The sequence below is a fragment of the Schistocerca nitens genome, chromosome 9, assembly GCF_023898315.1.
Source record: "Schistocerca nitens isolate TAMUIC-IGC-003100 chromosome 9, iqSchNite1.1, whole genome shotgun sequence".
In the NCBI taxonomy this organism is placed as follows: Eukaryota; Metazoa; Arthropoda; class Insecta; order Orthoptera; family Acrididae; genus Schistocerca; species Schistocerca nitens.
The window spans coordinates 389,522,879-389,541,770 of NC_064622.1; the positions used below are offsets into that span (position 1 = coordinate 389,522,879).

At 42.2% G+C, this 18,892-nt stretch overlaps 1 protein-coding gene across 3 annotated transcripts in view; it reads right to left on the reverse strand.

Annotated features, from left to right (window-relative positions):
- The window catches only part of LOC126203320 (Fanconi anemia group D2 protein), a 230,364-nt gene that overhangs the window by 113,358 nt on the left and 98,114 nt on the right, over positions 1–18,892 (reverse strand). For all 3 annotated transcript variants that reach the window (XM_049937587.1, XM_049937586.1, XM_049937585.1), the window contains exon 12: positions 17,322–17,428. In XM_049937587.1, the coding sequence (XP_049793544.1) occupies positions 17,322–17,428 (107 nt within the window). The remainder of the gene's footprint in view (positions 1–17,321; positions 17,429–18,892) is intronic.

Here is an 18,892-nt window from a genome sequence, read left to right on the forward strand (position 1 = left end):
TCCAGGAAATTTATTGTATTCGAACAGAGAATATGATAGAGATTTCTGCAGCAAACTGCCATTAATGATATTGCTCTGTAATTTTGTGGGTCTGTTCTTTAACCCTTCTTATATATAGAAGGCACCTGCACTTTTTCCAGTCACTTGGGTCTCTGCACTGAGTGATAGATTCACAATATCTGCAAGCTAAGTAAGGTGCCAATGCCACAGAGTACTCTTTGTAAAACTGAACTGGAATTCTGTTTGGATCTGGAGACTAATTTCTTTTGAACTCTTTCATTTGTTTCTGTACGCCAAGGATGCCTATTACTATGTTCTCCACACTGGAGTCTGTACGTTGGCCAAATGATGGTAAGTTTGTACTTCTTGGCAAGATGTTCTGAAAAGATATGACAGTGGTAGTTATTATATACTTTGCACATTGATCTTTTTATGGATGCTTGAATCCCTACTAACTTTTGCCCGTTGTCATTTGTACATTCTCTTTTGAACCAAGAGTGTAGCTGTCTTTGCTTCCTCAGCATCTTCCGAATTTTGTTACTAAATCATGGCGGGTCTTCTGCATCCTTAATCCAGTTACTCGGCACATGAATCTTAAGTGTGTGATTAACAGTCTGTTTAAATTCTGCCCGTAATTCCTCTATGTCCAATGTACTGAAACTAAATGATGTCTATACAACATCTAAGTGGGATGTTAACAACTGCTTATTTGCTCTTTCTAGCAAAAATGCCCTCCTTGCCTTCTTGACTGAGTTATTAAATTTAGTAAATACATCGCTATGATGACATCATGGTCACTAATCCCTGTATCTATACCAGCACTGTTGGTGGTCATGCCATTTTGTAGCTACAAGTTCTAAAACATTTCCATTGTGTGAGGGCTGTCGAGCTAGCTGCTCGAGACACTTTTCGGAAAACTTGTTCAACAGTAATTTGCGAGACTGTCTGGCCATACCCCTCTGCAATGGATCCATAGATGTCCCAGTCTAAACTCGTAGGTTAAAGTTGCCTCCAACTAATACTGCATGATCTGGGTATTTCCACACTACTGACATGTAGAATTTCTTTGAATGACTCTAAAACAGTCTCAGTGGAATTGGGTAGCCAGTAAAAACATCCAACAACTAACTTAATGTGACACAGAACTCTCACATGTGTCCAGATAAATACTAAAATTAGACATAAATAGAGACAAAATTTTTGTTAACTGCAGTGAACACTCCCCCTCATATAGCATCTAATCTGTCTTTCCGACATATGTTCCATGACTTGCTAGATATCTCAGAGCTTTCCAATTTGGGTTTCATCCAACTCTTGGTTACAAAAAATGAGTACAGGAAGTTTCCTGGAGAGCAGTTAATTTAGGAATTTTGTAATGAATACTTCAACAATGTACCAATGAAATTTTGGCAGTCAAAGTGTCTTTCCCCTGATTGCTGTCTGATTTCACTACATCAAGGACCAGCTGTGGGCCAGGTTGCCTCTGGAGAGGATACAATGCCTTTATGGCAGCTTTCCAAACTGAACCAGTAATTAATCCAGTCCATAGCGAGTACAACATCATACTGTAAGTAGTCTCTTACTGCCAAGTTCTTTGCAAACTTGACCTGATTTTGTAATCACTATAATAACATGACATCAGCTCTCAACCTATGAAGTTTCATTTCATTTCCTAATCCTTTTCTAGTTGCTTCACTTTTTTGTCAGGCAGTGCATTATGGATTTTGCACCACATTGTTGGTGACTTCTTTCTTGAATACTATTTTTCCCAAATCTAAGATTGGGAGAAACTTTTGCTTATGTGTGCAGTGGGGCAGATTTGTGAGTGTAGTTGGCGATGTGGGCAGTGATTGCTGGTAGTTTCACTACATTGTCTGTCACTCTGATCTTCCTCTTAGTGGTAAGTGGCTAGCTAATAATTCATTCCTATCTTTCTAGCTTGCATTAAAAAAAGAAGCTTGCATTAAAAAAAGAATTTTTTTCTTCCCATATTATGAAAATTACAGTAATAACAAATTAATTTTCTAACATCAGTCTACTGGGCGGAAAGTAAAATAATCAAAATGCATGTCCATTTTGTTGCATATCCTTTCCATTTTATCAGATGAAAGCCTAAAGCCAACTTCTGTTACTGCATTTCCTTTGTCTAAACTCTTTTCACTCTAGCCAGGCAGCTCATTCATCCTGCGCTCCACACTTCATATGACCACTCCCTCCACAATGGTTTTTTCCCCTGCCTCCCTGTGCAATACCCATCCCTTCTGGAGTAATACGACAGAAGTGCAGGAGTAAGACTATTCGTTTATATTTAAACTGCGCATAATGTTGAATCTGAGTGGTATGAGGTGATAGTTTAAGCAAACTGTGTAAAAATGCATAATTTTCTCAAAATTGCCAAGAAAAGGTTTGTGGTTTTTTCAGAGCTACACAAAAACAACTGCAGGTCTCTGTAAGAAGAGTGTGACACGTCTGTGAGGAAGCCAATAAAAGTGTAATCAAAATTGAAGACGCCCTTTGGCCAAGCTTTTCCTCTCCAACAAACAACACTACAGGCCAAAAACCTGTCACAGGATTAGATGGTTTCCAGAAAGATGTAACCCATTGGTGAGCTCAGGTATTTTATAATAATGGTGAATATCTAACACTTAAGAAAATTTAAAGCTCTTTTAAAAGCTAAAGTAGACTATGCAGGAGATATCACTTCATTGCACAGAATTTTTAAAAAACTTGGCTTTAGATATCGAAAAGCTAATGACGGCTGGAGATTTTAGATGTAGAGAAAAGTCTCATTTTTTAAGAAGAAGGCACAAGGTAAGGAATGAAGATGATGCTTGTGCTATTATTCACGTCAACGAAATTTCAGTGAATCAAAACTACTCTGAAAGTTCCATCCAACGGGATTCTAAAAGAACTGGTGGTCCAAAGGTCCAGTTAGGTAAAGGATCACGTCTGCAAATCTGCCATGCCAGATCAGGCAAATACAGTTTCACAGAGGGGGCAGAATAGATGGTGATTATCGTCAAGAGATGAATAATGTAGAGTTTTGGAATGGTTTACTGATATCCTTTGAAACCTGAAAGGAGGATGTGCGATAGTCATGGACAATGCAAGCGATCATACCATCTTTACGAAAAAATTCACAACACAAATTTGAAGCCAGCTGACATTTTAGTATGGCTGCAAAGCGAGAGCCTAACTCATGATCACAAGCATGACAGCAAAATTGCTTTGTACTGTTAGACAACACATCAGCAATTATAGTTGATATCAGCTTCATAATCTAGCTGCAGAAATGGAACATGAAGTAATATAGCTTGCTCCCTATAACTGTCAGTATAATCCCACTGAACTGAAATCGGCTCAAATAAAGTGAGAGGTAGCAAACAAGAACTCTACATTTAAAATTAGACACATGATAAAATTACTTAATGACACCATTAAACATGTGAAGAGTGGCAGAAATGCGTAGCCCATGCAGAGCGACTGCAGGAAGAAGACGTTGTGAAGGAAGGACTTCGAGATGAATGCATTCAGAATATTGTGATAAATCTACGTGAAGATAGTGATGACAAAGGTAGTGATGATATTGTCCATCCACTATAATTCCTGTTTGGTGGGTTAAATTTAAACTTTCCCTTTCTTTTCCACTTATTAATAGAATCATTTTAACATAATAATCTCCAAAGTCATGCATAAAGATGTAGCATGGTGTAAAACAAAAGTTCAGTAAAGCATAAGAAATTAGTTCTAAAAGTCAACAATGCTTATTATTGTTGGTACCTTGTTTAAGCGGCAATAGCTTTTAACTGTGCAGTGTGCTTGCAAGAAAGTAGGGGGGGGGGGGGGGGGGGAGTGTGCACGATGAGAAAAAAGTGATGTGACCTTGAGCCGCTTGGCCTGAGTGAAAAAGTATGGTACTTCTATCCACTAGTACATACTCACCCATTACCACTTACTCCAACCCCATCACTGGTAAATCCAGCAAAATCAAAGGAACAGCAACAGGTATTACCTTCTTTTACATCTTTCTAACACTAGTTTGTTGTTTTAACTATAATGTCACAAAATTTCTACTGTATTCTTTAGTAGTAAATGATTTTAATTTATTTTCTGTCACCTCTTACATTTTACTTTGAGTGTGCAATTTCTTTTTGGTGGTAGTTGGTACTGCAATGCAACTAAGTTACTTTGATATCACCCTGTGGTCCCTGGTTTTACCTATGTGCATTGTCATCTTGAGTGGTTCTGAAATACTGAATTTATTATCACCAATTCTTTTGCTATGCAAAAGTCAAGAAGCATTTGTCGTCTTCCAACATATGTCACTTCTGTCATCTCTTAAATGAAGCTGGCACAGTGCTCACCAATGTACTCTCTTTGACCTGCTGTTTCCGAATGTTTCTCCTTATCTTTTGTCTTCTCTCAACACCACCACAGGCTATCTTTCTCATCCACCCTCCCAGGGTGTATACGTGGACAAAGAAAAAAAATTCCCGGATTTCCCGGTTAAAAATACACTTTCTCCCGGATGAAGACATTTTTTCCGTGTCATTAAGTGACAGTATATTTTCCCTCGGAACTGTAAAACTTATCAATCCTTTGAATGGTTATGCTTTTATACATGGGCGTAGAATTTCCCGGCACTTTAGAAAAGGAAAGTGAGGGAAGGAAACTCCTTTTGGAAAGATTATTGATGTGCAGTAACATGTACGCTGCATATTTTCGTATTACGAAAGTATAAATTCGAATTCCATCAAACACCGCTTGTTACTTTCTGAACCACTGTAATCGAGATTGCGACGCACTTTTGTAAGCCGCTCATGTCAAGTGATCCCGCCAGCCGATGACAGCAGATATTCAGACCCCAGGACACATGATGTAGTCAGCTAATAGCAACATCATTGTTAAGTAGCGCGGATACTCAAACAGGAAAAGTTAATGTTTCAAATTAATATACATAGTGTTGCGACAAGAAAAGCAAAGCATTCACATATAATAATGGTCTCTAACATTAATAAGCTTCAAGAGAAGCTAAGCTTTCACATATAATGTTGATATTTTTTGCGCGTGCTACACTTTAGGATATATCACACGTGTTAAATTTTTAGCCGAGTCCACTGACTTGCCCTCAAAGTTTTCCACAAATAAATTAGCTACCGCAGAGGAGAGAGAGCTTCCCGTAGCATTACATCAATTTGCTCATAATAATGACATGAATGTCTGATCTTCTGGGCTCGAAATACTTCTAAATGGCTCGTCATCAAAGAGTTGATTTTTAAATGAGAGTCAAACGCTCTGTGATTTACGAAATTCATCGTACATTCTCGCACATAGTTCAATTTGAGTAAAAGGAAATTTACTTTTAGAGTACCGCTTTTCAAACCACCATTTGCATTGTTTTCCCGTGGCCTGTTAGAAATAGGTTAATTTAAATAGTCGTCAGACAGCGTCAGGTAACAGGCGCCACCGTGCTTTGGCAGCTGCTATAACACAGGAAGCCCGTATGTTCATACGTGTAAAACATTAAAAGATCTTACATTATGTCATAAAAGAAGAAAGATATCAGAGGATACACCAAAAGCGTCGGAATTTCGTGAGCCATTCTAAAATGGCACATTTAAGGTGCATACTTAAAGAGCACATTCGTATGTCCAGATTGCCAATGAAGTAGGTCTAGACTTGATATTAAGCTTTTCGGTGTGGGTTTTGGGATGTAAATTTTCTTGGAGTACAAGTACTGTATTAACTCATTTTTGATTCTTTCTTATGGCATAATGCCACACATGCTAGAAGACGAAAACGTGCTAGAAGATGTTTAAAAACGTGCACCTGAAATGCAGCGAGCAATTGAAATTAGCCAATAGTGTGGAACTAAACACTTTGTTTCAAACACATTGACTGCCTCAGTGTAAAAGATAGATAAAAACCTAATTTCTTTAGCAAACCAACAAAAATAACTTCATTGTTCTACAAGGCGATTAATGCATGGCTGTCAGAAAAGCGGAAATAAAATAAAATCTGAAACTAATAACTTATATTAGCCTTCCGTAATTATGTGAATGTATTTTAATTCACTTGATAGCTCCCGGCCACAGAAATCCATTTTGTTTTCATTTGATGTGAGAGCAGTAAACAAAGAGGAAACTGCAAAATCACTAAATGTAAACACAGGTCACGTGGAAACTACACACTTGGTCACTGTAACTCAGACTGCTCTGCGCATCAGCCTCGGACCTACGATATTTCCGAACCGAGACAATACTAAGATAGCGCCGCCCCTTCCCCCCCTCCCACCCCCATCCTTCGAGCATTTGAGATACGACGTCAAAAATTAAAAAAAACTGAATTTTCAAAAATATGTTCATTTTGTAGAGCCCAGCTTTATGAAGAGTCTGATACATAAAACGTATATGTTCGAGGAAATGTAAGACATGTTATTTGGTCTTAAGTGTGCAAGTGTGCGAGTGTGCAGTGCCACCCCATATTCAGGACAGTGGAAATTAAAATGTCATGTGGTGCCTCTCCTGCTTACAGTCGGCCGGTTTGACATCCTGCTCCCTCTTAATAAATCTCGCAATTAATATTGGATGGGACTATTTGTAATCTGGAGAACAAGAACTCTTCAGAAAATTTGCATTCTGTATTGCCTGTTAGCTAATACCTTTCTGTTTTGGGTGAAATAAAATTAAATATAGGATACATAAAACCAGTAAAGACAAGAGACAAGCAATACAGTACACATTTCTTCAATTCTTAGCGCCTAGCATTATTTTCTCTCTAATCCTGCAACAGCTTTACATGGTGTGCTTTCCTTTCTGGGAAAGAATCAGTTACCTCATCAAAGTTTGTCGAACACTTTGCTACATGAAAAATCGAAATATTGTTGTCTAACACTGTGTAAGCTGTTAATACAAATAGTACCCAAAATGGGTGTGGTTTCTCGATCTGATTACGTCTATTTGTCACTGCCTGCTGGGTAAAACAAAATAGGCCTTTCTAACACTGCAGAAATTGTAACACACACCAAATAAACGAGACTGTTTTGGTACAAATGGTCATTTTTATAACACGACAGTATGTAATTCACGAAGATCAATATAAAATGCCTATTAGGTCTACTACAAGCAAAAAGCTTTATGTTAGGAAACAGTTTCACATTTCATTCATACGCTCCAGTTTCTCGAGTATGAGATCGAAAAGTAATAGTACGAGATTTTTATATAAATTTGGGACAGTCATATTCTTTCCTAATTTGTGTGATGTCCCCGTTTCTTCTCCTTCTTCGTTCTAACAATCAATCTTATCATGACTAATTCTTGAACTATTCCTGCCTTTGTCAAAACATATTCGCCGGTTAACTTCCCTAATCCAGCCAGAATCACCGGTTTAGTTATCACTGATTATTATCTGGTTAGGCGTTTTTATGATCACACAAACCATTTTCCGCGCTACTTCCAGAATAGAGCTTAAGCGGCTGCTAGACGGGGACCCTTACTAGTGAAGTGATCTGGCGAAAAATTTTCTGACAAAATTTCATTTTGCTGGATACACTGAGAAGATAATACGTAATCTTTCTTACCTGTTCTTCCTGTTAGTCGTTTATTTCCACTCTGGTAGTCTGAATCTATGGATTTCCCTAGTAATTATAACAACGCTGATCATTCGCAAACCCAAACAACAACATAATCAGACAGAAATTGGCATTCACTCGTTCAGCTTTACTCCGCTCAGATTGAATAGCCCGGTCCCCTTTTGCCAGCAGGAAACTTTATTTCTAGGTGCGGCGAGGATTCCCCTGACAGAGACATCATGCACACTATGCACACATTCAAAAAACGACTTATAATTTTTTTTCACTATGGGACCAAACTGCTGATGTCATCGGTACCTAGGTTTACACACTACTTAATCTAACTTAAACTAACTTACGCTAAGAACAACACATACACCCATACCCGAGGAAAGATTCGAACCTCTGACGGAGGGAGCCGTGACAAGTCGCCTCAGACTGCACGGCTACCCGGTGCGGCTTATGATTCATTCAGAAATCAACTTACAGAGTGTGTTCAAAAACCAACAGAGATGCGCATCAAATGGGTAATCAATAGATCAACGTGCACTGGATGCTAGGCGCTTCGTGAAACAAGGTTTTTTCTCCTGAAGAATATGAATTTGGTGCTCCCCCACCCCCTCCTCCCTCATAGATCCGGGCCCACTGTGAATGCGTGAATATGGCAGCTTGGGCGTGGCAGTAAACTTTTTCCCGGTTGCATCTAGCTGCTTGTTGCAACTACTTACACAGCCAACAGCCACATTTATGTAGCCAGAAAAGGGAGAAGGTACCACTCATACGCCACTCAACTGCGCATGCGCATGAGCCCTTTAGTAACTGCTAAAACGAATTTAATGTAAACAGTCGTGATGTCACACTCATTGGAGGCAATTTGTTGTTATGAAGCATTGCATAGTCTTCCTAAAGCCATTGACACATTTTGCTGTTGGCAAAAGCTTGTATGATCACTGTGTTTTGTTGTTGTATATGGCACATTTCCTGTGCAATTTATGTTTTATTTTCCTTTCTTTCTCGTTCACGTTTTATTGTTGCAGTATTATTCTGCAGTAGCAGGATACAGTAATATCCATTGTTAGAGTATCGATTCTTACCAGTCAAAATTACAAAAATTGAACTGAAAACTAGAACAACGAAACATTCCCGGAATCCTAAAAAATTCCCGGGTTTTTCCCGGTTTTCTCCCGGATGAAAAAATTCCCGAGTTTTTCCCGGATCTCCCGGTTGTCCCAGGTCGTATACATCCTGCCCCCCCCGCCTCCCACCCCCCTCCCCCTGTCACGTCACCCCTCACCCTCTGGGCTTCCCAACCAATCTCTTTTTCCTCCCTAATGAAGGGACATACACATTCTGAAATCCAGAATTAGTATTTTCTATTTTAAGTTTTTCTACACGTAACGTTAGGTTTCATTTGCTAAATGACGATTTAATGCAGGAAATATCCTCTTTTCAAATTTGTGATGAGTAGGATCAAATTTAAATATTTCGATATTAATCACATCTGTTGCCTTATACTTTACATAAAGATAGTTGGGTTTCATTATATTTGGAAGAATATCATGATTGTATGAGCGACAAAATTAAAAGGTTTTTTCGTGTTTTTTTTTTTTTTTTTTTTTTAAATAGCGCCCGGTCTGTGACTTAGGAAATGGTAAAAAACAAAAATGGAAAGCAAAAGCAACGGCAACGAAACTCAAAAAATTGGAGAAACTAAAAGCAGAAGGAAGGCTTAAAAATCCACTACAGAAAGGGGTTGGTTGTCCCCAAAAAAAAAAAAAGCTTCAAAACTCAAGAACGCGATCGGCCGAGTGCGTGTCATCTGCTAAAATTGACGATATATCAGGCGACAGCTGTAGACGGGCGCATAACGGAGTAAAATGACGGCACTCAATTAAAAGGTGTCTTACCGTCCAAAGCTGAGAGCAGTGGGGACAGAGTGGGGGAGGATCGCCGCTTAAAAGATGTCGATGGCTAAAAAGACAGTGCCCTATCCGGAGTCTAGTTAAAATTACCTCCTCCCGATGACACGTTCGGGAGGAAGAGGTCCAAGCACAGGGAAGAGCTTTCACGTCCCGCAATTTATTATGGGGAAGTGTCGACCAATGTGCGTGCCATAAAAGAACAACACGACGACATAAAACACTCCGTAGATCGGCGACGGGAATCGATTGAATAGCTGGCCGAAGAAGAGAGACTGCAGCCTTGGCCGAAATATCGGCCGCCTCATTTCCACAGATACCAATGTGTCCCGGGAGCCAGAGGAACGCCACCGAGACGCCCCCCAGGTGGAGCAAGTGCAGACAGTCCTGAATCCGGTGGACCAGAGGGTGCACAGGGTAAAGAGCTTGGAGACTAAGGAGAGAGCTGAGAGAATCTGAGCAGATAACATACTGTATCCGCTGATGGCGGCGGATGTAGTGGACAGCCTGGAGAACAGCGTAAAGCTCCGCAGTATAAACCAAACACTGGTCGGGAAGCTGAAATTGATTTTGGGTGTCGCCAACAATGTAGGCACTCCCTACACCTAACGATGTTTTCGAGCCATCAGTGTAAATAAATGTGGCTTTCTTCATTTGTGCACATAGAGCAGCAAATGCCCGACGATAAACAAGTGAAGGAGTACCATCCTTGGGAAATTGACAAAGGTCACGGAGCAGGCAGAACCGGGGACGGAGCCAAGACGGTGCTGTACCCCAAGTTGTCAAGAAGGTTTTAGGAAAGCGGAAGGAAAGAGAATGGAGCAGTTGACGGAAGCGGACTCCCGGTGGTAGTAGGGAGGAGGGGTGGCCTGCATACCCTACATCAAAGGAGGCGTCGAAAAAAATGTCATGGGCTGGATTAGCAGGCATGGAAGACAGATGGCTAGCATAACGACTCAGGACTGCTCGCCGATTGGACAGCAGAGGTTCAGCAGTCTCAGCATAAAGGCTTTCCACAGGGCTGGTGTAAAAAGCTCCAGACACTAAACGTAATCCACGGTGGTGGATAGAGTCGAGACGACGAAGAATAGACGGCCGAGCAGAGGAGTCAACTATGCTTCCATAGTCCAATTTTAAGCGCACTAAGGTGCGATAGAGGCGGAGAAGGACCACTCGGTCCAGTCCCCAGGAGGTACCATTCAGGACACGGAGGGTGTTGAGGGATCGCAGACAGCGAGCCGAAAGATAGGAAACGTGGGAGGACCAGCACAGTTTTCTGTCAAACATAAGACCCAAGAATTTAGCAACGCCCGAAAACGGAAGGTTGACAGGTCCTAGATGTAAGGAGGGTGGAAGAAACTCCTTACGTTGCCAAACATTAACACAAACAGTCTTACTGGGAGAAAAACGGAAGCCGGTTTCGGTGCTCCAAGAGTAGAGGCGATCGAGACAGCCTTGAAGACGTCGTTCAAGAAGGCTGGTCCGTTGAGAGCTGTAGTAGATCGCAAAATTGTCCACAAAGAGGGAGCCCGAGACATCAGGAAGGAGACAATCCATAATTGGATTTATGGCAATAGCAAACAGTACAACACTTAGCACGGAGCCCTGAGGTACACCGTGTTCTTGGGAGAAAGTACGGGAGAGAGTAGTGTTCACCCGCACTCTAAATGTGCACTCTGCCATAAATTCGTGAAGAAATAGTGGCAGCCGACCTTGAAAGCCCCAAGAGAACAGTGTGCGGAGGATGCCTGTCCTCCAACAGGTATCGTATGCTCTCTCCAGGTCAAAAAATATTGCTACTGTTTGGCGTTTCCGGAGAAAATTGTTCATGATATAAGTGGAGAGAGAAACAAGATGGTCAACTGCAGAACGATGCTTTCGGAAACCGCATTAGGCAGGTGTTAAAAGACTGCGGGACTCCAGCCACCAAGATAAACGGCAATTCACCATACGCTCCAAAACCTTACATACACTACTTGTGCGAGAAATGGGGCGATAGCTAGAGGGGAGATGATTGTCCTTTCCAGGTTTCGGAACAGGAACGACGATAGCTTCCCGCCATCGTCTGGGAAAAGTACTGTCGGTCCAAATTCGATTATAAAGGCGAAGGAGGTAACGCAGACTATGGTATGATAAATGCAGCAACATTTGGATGTGGATACCATCCAGTCCTGGGGCGGAGGAGCGAGAAGAAGAGAGTGCATGATGGAGTTCCCGCATGGAGAAAACGGTATTATAGCTTTCGCGATTTTGAGAGAAGAAAGCAAGAGGTTGCACTTCCGCTGCACGTTTCTTCGGGAGAAACGCTGGCGGGTAATTTGAAGAGCTCGAAATCTCAGCAAAGTGTTTACCCAAGGAGTTAGAAATTGCGACGGGGTCCACTAACGTATAACGCGCCACAGTGAGCCCAGAGACCAGGGAGAAACTAGGCGCGCCTGATAACCGTCGAATCCAACTCCAAACTTCCGAGGAGGGAGTGAAGGTGTTAAAAGATGCTAATAAAACATTTCCAGCTTGCCTTCTTCCTATCGCGGATGACGCGACGGCATCGTGCACGGAACTGCTTATAGCGGATACAGTTGGCCAAAGTAGGATGGTGGCGGAAAACGCGAAGAGCACGTCGCCGCTCACATATTGCGTCACGGCATGCCTCGTTCCATCAAGGAACTGGGGGGCGCCGGGGCAATGCGGAGGTATGTGGTATTGAACGTTCCGCAGCTGTAAGAATAACATCGGTAATATGTGTGACCTTATCGTCGACGCTAGGAATGTGACGGTCATCGAATGTCGCTAGGGACGATAAAGTGTCCAATCGGCTTGGGCAAACTTCCAGCGTCGCGAGCGCATATAGGGCAGTTGAGGCTGCAGTCTAAGGACACATGGAAAGTGATCACTCGAGTGTGTATCATCAAGGGCGAACCATTCGAAGCACCGAGCTAGCGGAACAGTACCGACCGAAAGGTCTAAATGAGAGAAATTTGTCGTGGAGGCAGACAAAAATGAAGGGACCCCAGTGTTGAGGCACACTAGATCCGCTTGGTGGAAGACGTCTAGCAATAGTGAGCCACGTGGACAAGGATGTGGAGATCCCCAAAGCGGGTGGTGGGCATTGAAGTCCCCAACCACAAAATAGGGGGGTGGAAGCTGACCAAGAAGATGAAGGAGATCAGCTCGTGCCATTGGTGTGGACGATGGAATGTATACAGTACAAAGAGAAAAGGTATATCCAGAAAGGGAAAGACTGACAGCAACAGCTTGGAAGGAAGTGTTTAAGTGGATTGGGTGATAATGGAGAGTATCATGGAGAAGAATCATGAGTCCTCCATGGGCTGGAGTGCCTTCAACAGAGGGGAGATCAAATCGGATGGACTGAAAATGGGGGAGAACAAAGCGGTCATGGGGACGCAGCTTTGTTTCCTGAAGACAGAAGATGACCGGCGAGTAGGATCATAAGAGGATCGACAATTCATCCCGATTGGCTCGAATGCTGCGGATATTCCGGTGGATAATGGACATAGGGTGAACAGAAAATGGAGGAATGTGACCAAGGTTGCCGTCAACTCAACGACTGCTCAGAGCTTGCGACCGACAGCATTGAATGGCAGTCAGCCGAAGGCGGAAGATCCTGATCAATAGGTTGTTCAGGAGCAGCTCCTGCCAACAGCGATCAGCCAGTTGATCGGCCGCCAGCAGTGCGCCTCGGCGACACAGAAGACGGCCAAGGGCGATTTCCGCCAGGTGGTGCTGTAGATGAGACACGCCTTGGCGGAGGAGATGAACTGGGTTTCTTATTAGCCTTCTTGGAAATATGATGTTTAAATGAAGGAGGAACCGATGGTTGTGAAGTTGGGGTACGTAAAAAATCTTCACGAGTATGCTCTTTTTTCGAAGTCTTGGTGTCTGACTTTTGGGCTCGAGATTTAGCAGAACCCGATGAAGGGTGAACCATAGAGTGGGCAGGCGAAAGTGGTGCTGAACGGGCGATCTTTGCGCTGGCCGATCTGACGACCGTGGCACTAAAGGTGAGGTCGCAAGTCTGCGTGGCCGCCTCCTTTGTTGGCCGATGAGAAGCAAGGACAGTGCTGTATTTTCCTGTCTGAGGCACGGTGGGCTGTCGAATGGCGAATAATTTTCGAGCAGCAAAGGTTGACACCTTTTCCTTCACTCTGATTTCCTGGATGAGCTTTTCGTCTTTAAAAATGGGGCAATCTCGAGAGGAAGCAGCGTGGTCACCCATACAGTTGATGCAGTGAGGGGATGGAGGTGGACAAGCGCCCTCATGGGCATCCTTGCCACACGTAACACATTTGGCCGGATTGGAACAGGACTGGCTGGTGTGATTGAAACGCTGACATCGATAGCAACGCGTAGGGTTTGGGACATAAGGGCGAACGGAAATTATCTCATAGCCTGCTTTGATTTTGGATGGGAGTTGAACTTTGTCAATTGTCAAGAAGGCAGTGCGGGTTGGAATGATGTTCATGTCAACCCTTTTCATAACTCTATGAACAGCCGTTACGCCCTGGTCAGACAGGTAGTGCTGAATTTCGTTGTCAGACAATCCATCGAGGGAGCGTGTATAAACGACTCCACACGAGGAATTTAAAGTACGGTGCGCTTCCACATGGACAGGGAAGGTGTGGAGAAGTGAAGTACGCAGCAATTTTTGTGCCTGGAGGGCACTGACTGTTTCTAACAACAAGGCGCCATTCCGTAATCTGGAACAAGACTTTACAGGACCTGCAATTGCGTCGACACCTTTCTGAATAATGAAAGGGTTGACCGTGGAGAAGTTGTGACCTTCATCAGACCGAGAAACAACAAGGAACTGTGGCAACGATGGAAGAACTGGCTGTGGCTGAGACTCATTGAACTTACGCTTGTGAGCTGACATAGTAGAAGATGAGGAAACCATTGCGAAAGTATCCCCCATGATTACCGGCGTCTCCGATGGCACGCTCCTTCCTTGTGGGGGCCCTCTCTGAGGGCACTCCCGCCTTAGGTGATTGTTCACACCTCAGGTCACACCTCCCGACAAACGGACGGAGGGATCAATCGGCACTTTCGGAAGGTATCAGCTCGGGTAATCACCCCTCCCTGGGCCTGGCCGTTACCAGGGGGTACGTACGTGTCCTACCCGTCTACCCGGGGCGGGGAATTACGCATTACCCCGTCACCGGCTACGCACGAAAATGTGTGGGTCAGCCTTCAGACACGCACAGGGAGGAAGAAAGAGAAAGGGAAAAACGAGGAAAGGGAAAGGAAAGGAGAGGTCTCAAACGCCACAGCGAAGAAAAGGGTAAAGAGAAGAGGTAAGGAAAAGAGAAGGACAAAGGAAGGAGAAAGGAAGGATGAAGACATACAAGCAGAGAAGGCGAAGAATGCGTTACATTTACGAGCGTCCATCTCCGGACGTAGGCCCAAACCATACTCCCAGAGGGGGAGAAAGGGAAGGAAAGAGGCGGAGGTGAGGGGGGTGGGGGGGGGGGACGAATATGGGGGATGGGGAAGGATGCGGAAAGGGAAGGTATGCAGCCCGGAAAGGAAGGAAGGCCACATTAGCTCGGGGTCCCGTGCTCGCTACGCACGTATCCACAAAAGAGTTGTGGACCCCCTGGGGGGAAAAAAAGGTTTAGGTGTACTACCTTAGTGGCAATCTCAGATACTGCACATATGTTTAAACCAGTGACAGGTAATAATGACAGATGTTGTCAGTAAAGTTTTTTGTGTTACCCATACAAACATTCTCACTGGTCATGTATCTTGATAGTGGATGCTTAGTGGACCAATAGAATAATTATAACGGAACTGCCAGCCTTGGTGGGACAAGCAGCTTATGATTCAGCAACTACATGATGCAGAGCTTAAATCCAGACAGATTTCAATTTGAATTTCCCGCCATATCGTAGTTCTGCCAGAGGTCATGACTGGCGTTCTTGAAAGCCATAGGTATCTAGTAAACAGTCAGAACCACAAAATGGCTGAGATGCTACAGACAAGTGCGGAGTGCAACCGAAGAGCCGCAATTATCGAAAGCCTTCACGCTGGGCCTTCTATCACTGAAATAGTTCGATTCTTCAGCTACCTGAGATCATGAAATTTTAAACATATTTATTGGCTGAGATCCAGCAACTGTACGTTGTTTAGTTACAGAACATGTGTATAGCCACCTCAGTTGCACAAAAACCGAGGTGGCTGTACATGTATCCTGTAACTACCCGAGATCAACTGTTTACAAATTGTGGCCAAGTATAATGCTTTAGAGACATCTGGGGAAGGTTATGCTAACCCGGTGATGGAACCTCATTCGAGGAAACGCATATCACAAACTGCGGCAATCATCAAAAAGGCCCAGGCACTGATGTCGGAGGGCATGGGGCAATTGCTGAGGAAATTGGCATCAGTATTGAACATCAATGAGTGAACAATTCGTCACATGGCAGAGGAGGACCTCATACGAGCCATTTAGTCCAAAACTGGCTCTCAGATAATGTTGACAGGTTCTAGTCAAAGGAGTTCTTGACCCAGAATAGCCTGGATTTGAACCCCCTCAATTACTATGTTTGGAGCGCAGTCGAAAGAGTTACCAATAAGAAGAGGCATCCTAATGTCGCACCTCTAGGCACTGTTATCAAAGCAGAAGTTGCAAACATGGACAGCGCTATTTTAAAGAGTACATGCGATCGCTTCAGGACAAGATTGGAGGTGGTCATTGCGGCTGAAGAGAGGTTACATTGAGTAATGTTACTCTTTTGACAGATACAACTAGTTAAATGTACAAGGATTTTTATTTACATTTGTATTTTGTTTGTATAAATTTGCTTAAAAAAAAAGTTTTATTTGTCTGGATTTAAGTGCTGCACCCTGTATGAAAATACTGGAGGCTCCTGAGAAAATATGATGAGCCAAGTTAGATGGTAGACATTGAGAAAATTACCTGTAGCACTCCCAGTCACAAACATCACTAATCACCACTGGCGCTATCTCATCCAATTTACATTTGCCATGTAGTTGACTATCTGCTGATGAAAATTCAGAGACAGATGGGCTGCTCAGAACTTGTGTTCTCAAAATGGATCTCCCATTGAAGCCGACAGAAATACACAAAAATAAATAATGGCACCACGCCTAGCTTTTGGAACCACAAACCTTCTTCAGATTCCATTTTCCTACAGCAAACTTTAAAAACTAAACAATGGAAAATACAGGATGGAATAATGACAATCTTATGAACAGAACAGTTGCTACTCACCATACAGTGGAGTTGCTGAGCTGCAGATGGGCATAATAAATATGTTTGAGTCTTTTTGTTGTGCCTATCTGCAACTCAGCAACTCTGCTATATGGTGAGTAGCAGCTACCCTTTTCATAATACTGTCATGTATTAAAAATTCATGTTTTACAACTAGGACAACAAATTATTGTCCCAAGTTTGGTCACTTCAAAGTATGAAATGTTAAAAGTCGTTAAGGACATGTATGAAAAATTATCAGAGTCAACCAAAACAAAATGTGTTTTTACAAGTCTGCTGATTAATTAAGATAAACTATCAGTTCAGTTCACCTTTTTCATGACTGGAGTTTAAACAGACATAATATGTAGTTAATTCTTACTACAGTTACCACATACATTTTTGAGGATATTTTTCACCAACTAAATGCTGCAAGTGTTATGCTGTCTTGTTCATATTCTGCAAGACATCCAACCATTTCTGTTGAACTGTGCATCCTGTACTCCAAGATTTAAAGGAAAGTCATTAAGTGCCTGCCACTGCATGAAGCCAATATGCAATTTAAACTACTTTTCTCTCTTCTACAATGACATATACTCACAATAAAACTCTCGCCCAAGTTAGGAGTTTTAGCAGCTATCAATGACATTTCATCAAAGAATAGCCCTTGAGCCTCTGGATAGGTCTTGGTGCCAGCCATTACAAGATCTAAAAAGAAAAGAACCCTATTAGATACCACACATAAAGAACAGAAAGCCATCAAAGGTAAAACATTGAAACACAAAAATTAGTATCTAGCAAAAGATAGTTTTTGCACAATGTAAATACAATAACAATGCACAATTTCTTTTGCAGTTAGAAAACACACACACACATGTGTGTGTGTTATGTATATTCCATCAACATCATCAAAGTCAGAAAAAGAACAGTAGCTTAATTGGAATGACGAGGGAGGCAAACAGCCATGAACTCGTTGAAGAAACCATTCCACCATCAAACGTAAACAATTTCAAGAAACTCTGGAAAATTTGAATTGGGGTGGTTGGATGTAGATTTGAAATCTTAACCACTGTGCAATCTTGTTGTCTTTTGCACGTAAAGGTCAACAGTAAGAAAAAAATATGACATATTTTAGAGTACACTAAATGAGGCACAAAACTAAAATTGTAAGAAAATTACTGAAAGAAAGGAAAAAAAGGAATGGAAAAATATGAAGAATAGTAACATTCAGCTAACACTATGAACAGCAAATGATAAGATACGCCCATCAGTGGTGGTCAAGGACACATTGGACAGGATGGGTTTAGTTTCCATTATGTCAACTGATAAGGAATGAATTTAGATTTTAAAAAATGTATTCTTGTAACTCCTCTAACATTATGAGACATTTTACTTCATGATGTAAGTTCCAGCAGCACAGTAAAACTTAATGCAGGTAACTGATATGAGGGAGGACAAAGTAATTCACACAAGTGCTCAATTGCCAAGCACGTGTGTTTATCAAGGGAATGCTGTGTTTGAAGAAAGATGTGTATGGTTGGGGGTCACTAAGAAAATGGGAGAGCAGATGTCTGTAAATACCCAGAACAATTCTCCATAAGACGACTCAGTTTGATCAAGTGAGATGTCATTCTACAATTTTTAAACAATGGTTCACTATGCGGAGGGAGTGTTGAGCAGTTACTACATGAATATAAAAGGAATTATCATTGTATTGCAAGCAGGGTTTTCCATGTCACTGGTTCATGTAATATCTGAGCAATCAATACACTATCTGTTAGGTGGGAATCTATGACACAGCAAGTTGGAACTACTTCATCTATTATGACTTCAAAGCCCTCAATAACTAACTTTTTCCTGATTTTTGTAATGTTCTCAATACAGTTATTTACATAATGAGTTACATATACTTGAATATGTCAAAATTCAAACAATGGAAAATCCAGGATGCAATGTAACAATATTATGAAAAGGAAAGTTGCCAATCACCTTATAGCGGAGATACTGAGTCACAGATAGGCACAAAAAAAAAAAAGACTGTCACAAATAAGCCTTTGTTGTGCCTATCTGCGACTCAGCATCTCCACTATAGGGTGAGTGGCAACTTTCCTTTTCATAATACTGAATATGTCAAAATGTTATATAACCTGCATTCCACTCATATTTATTATT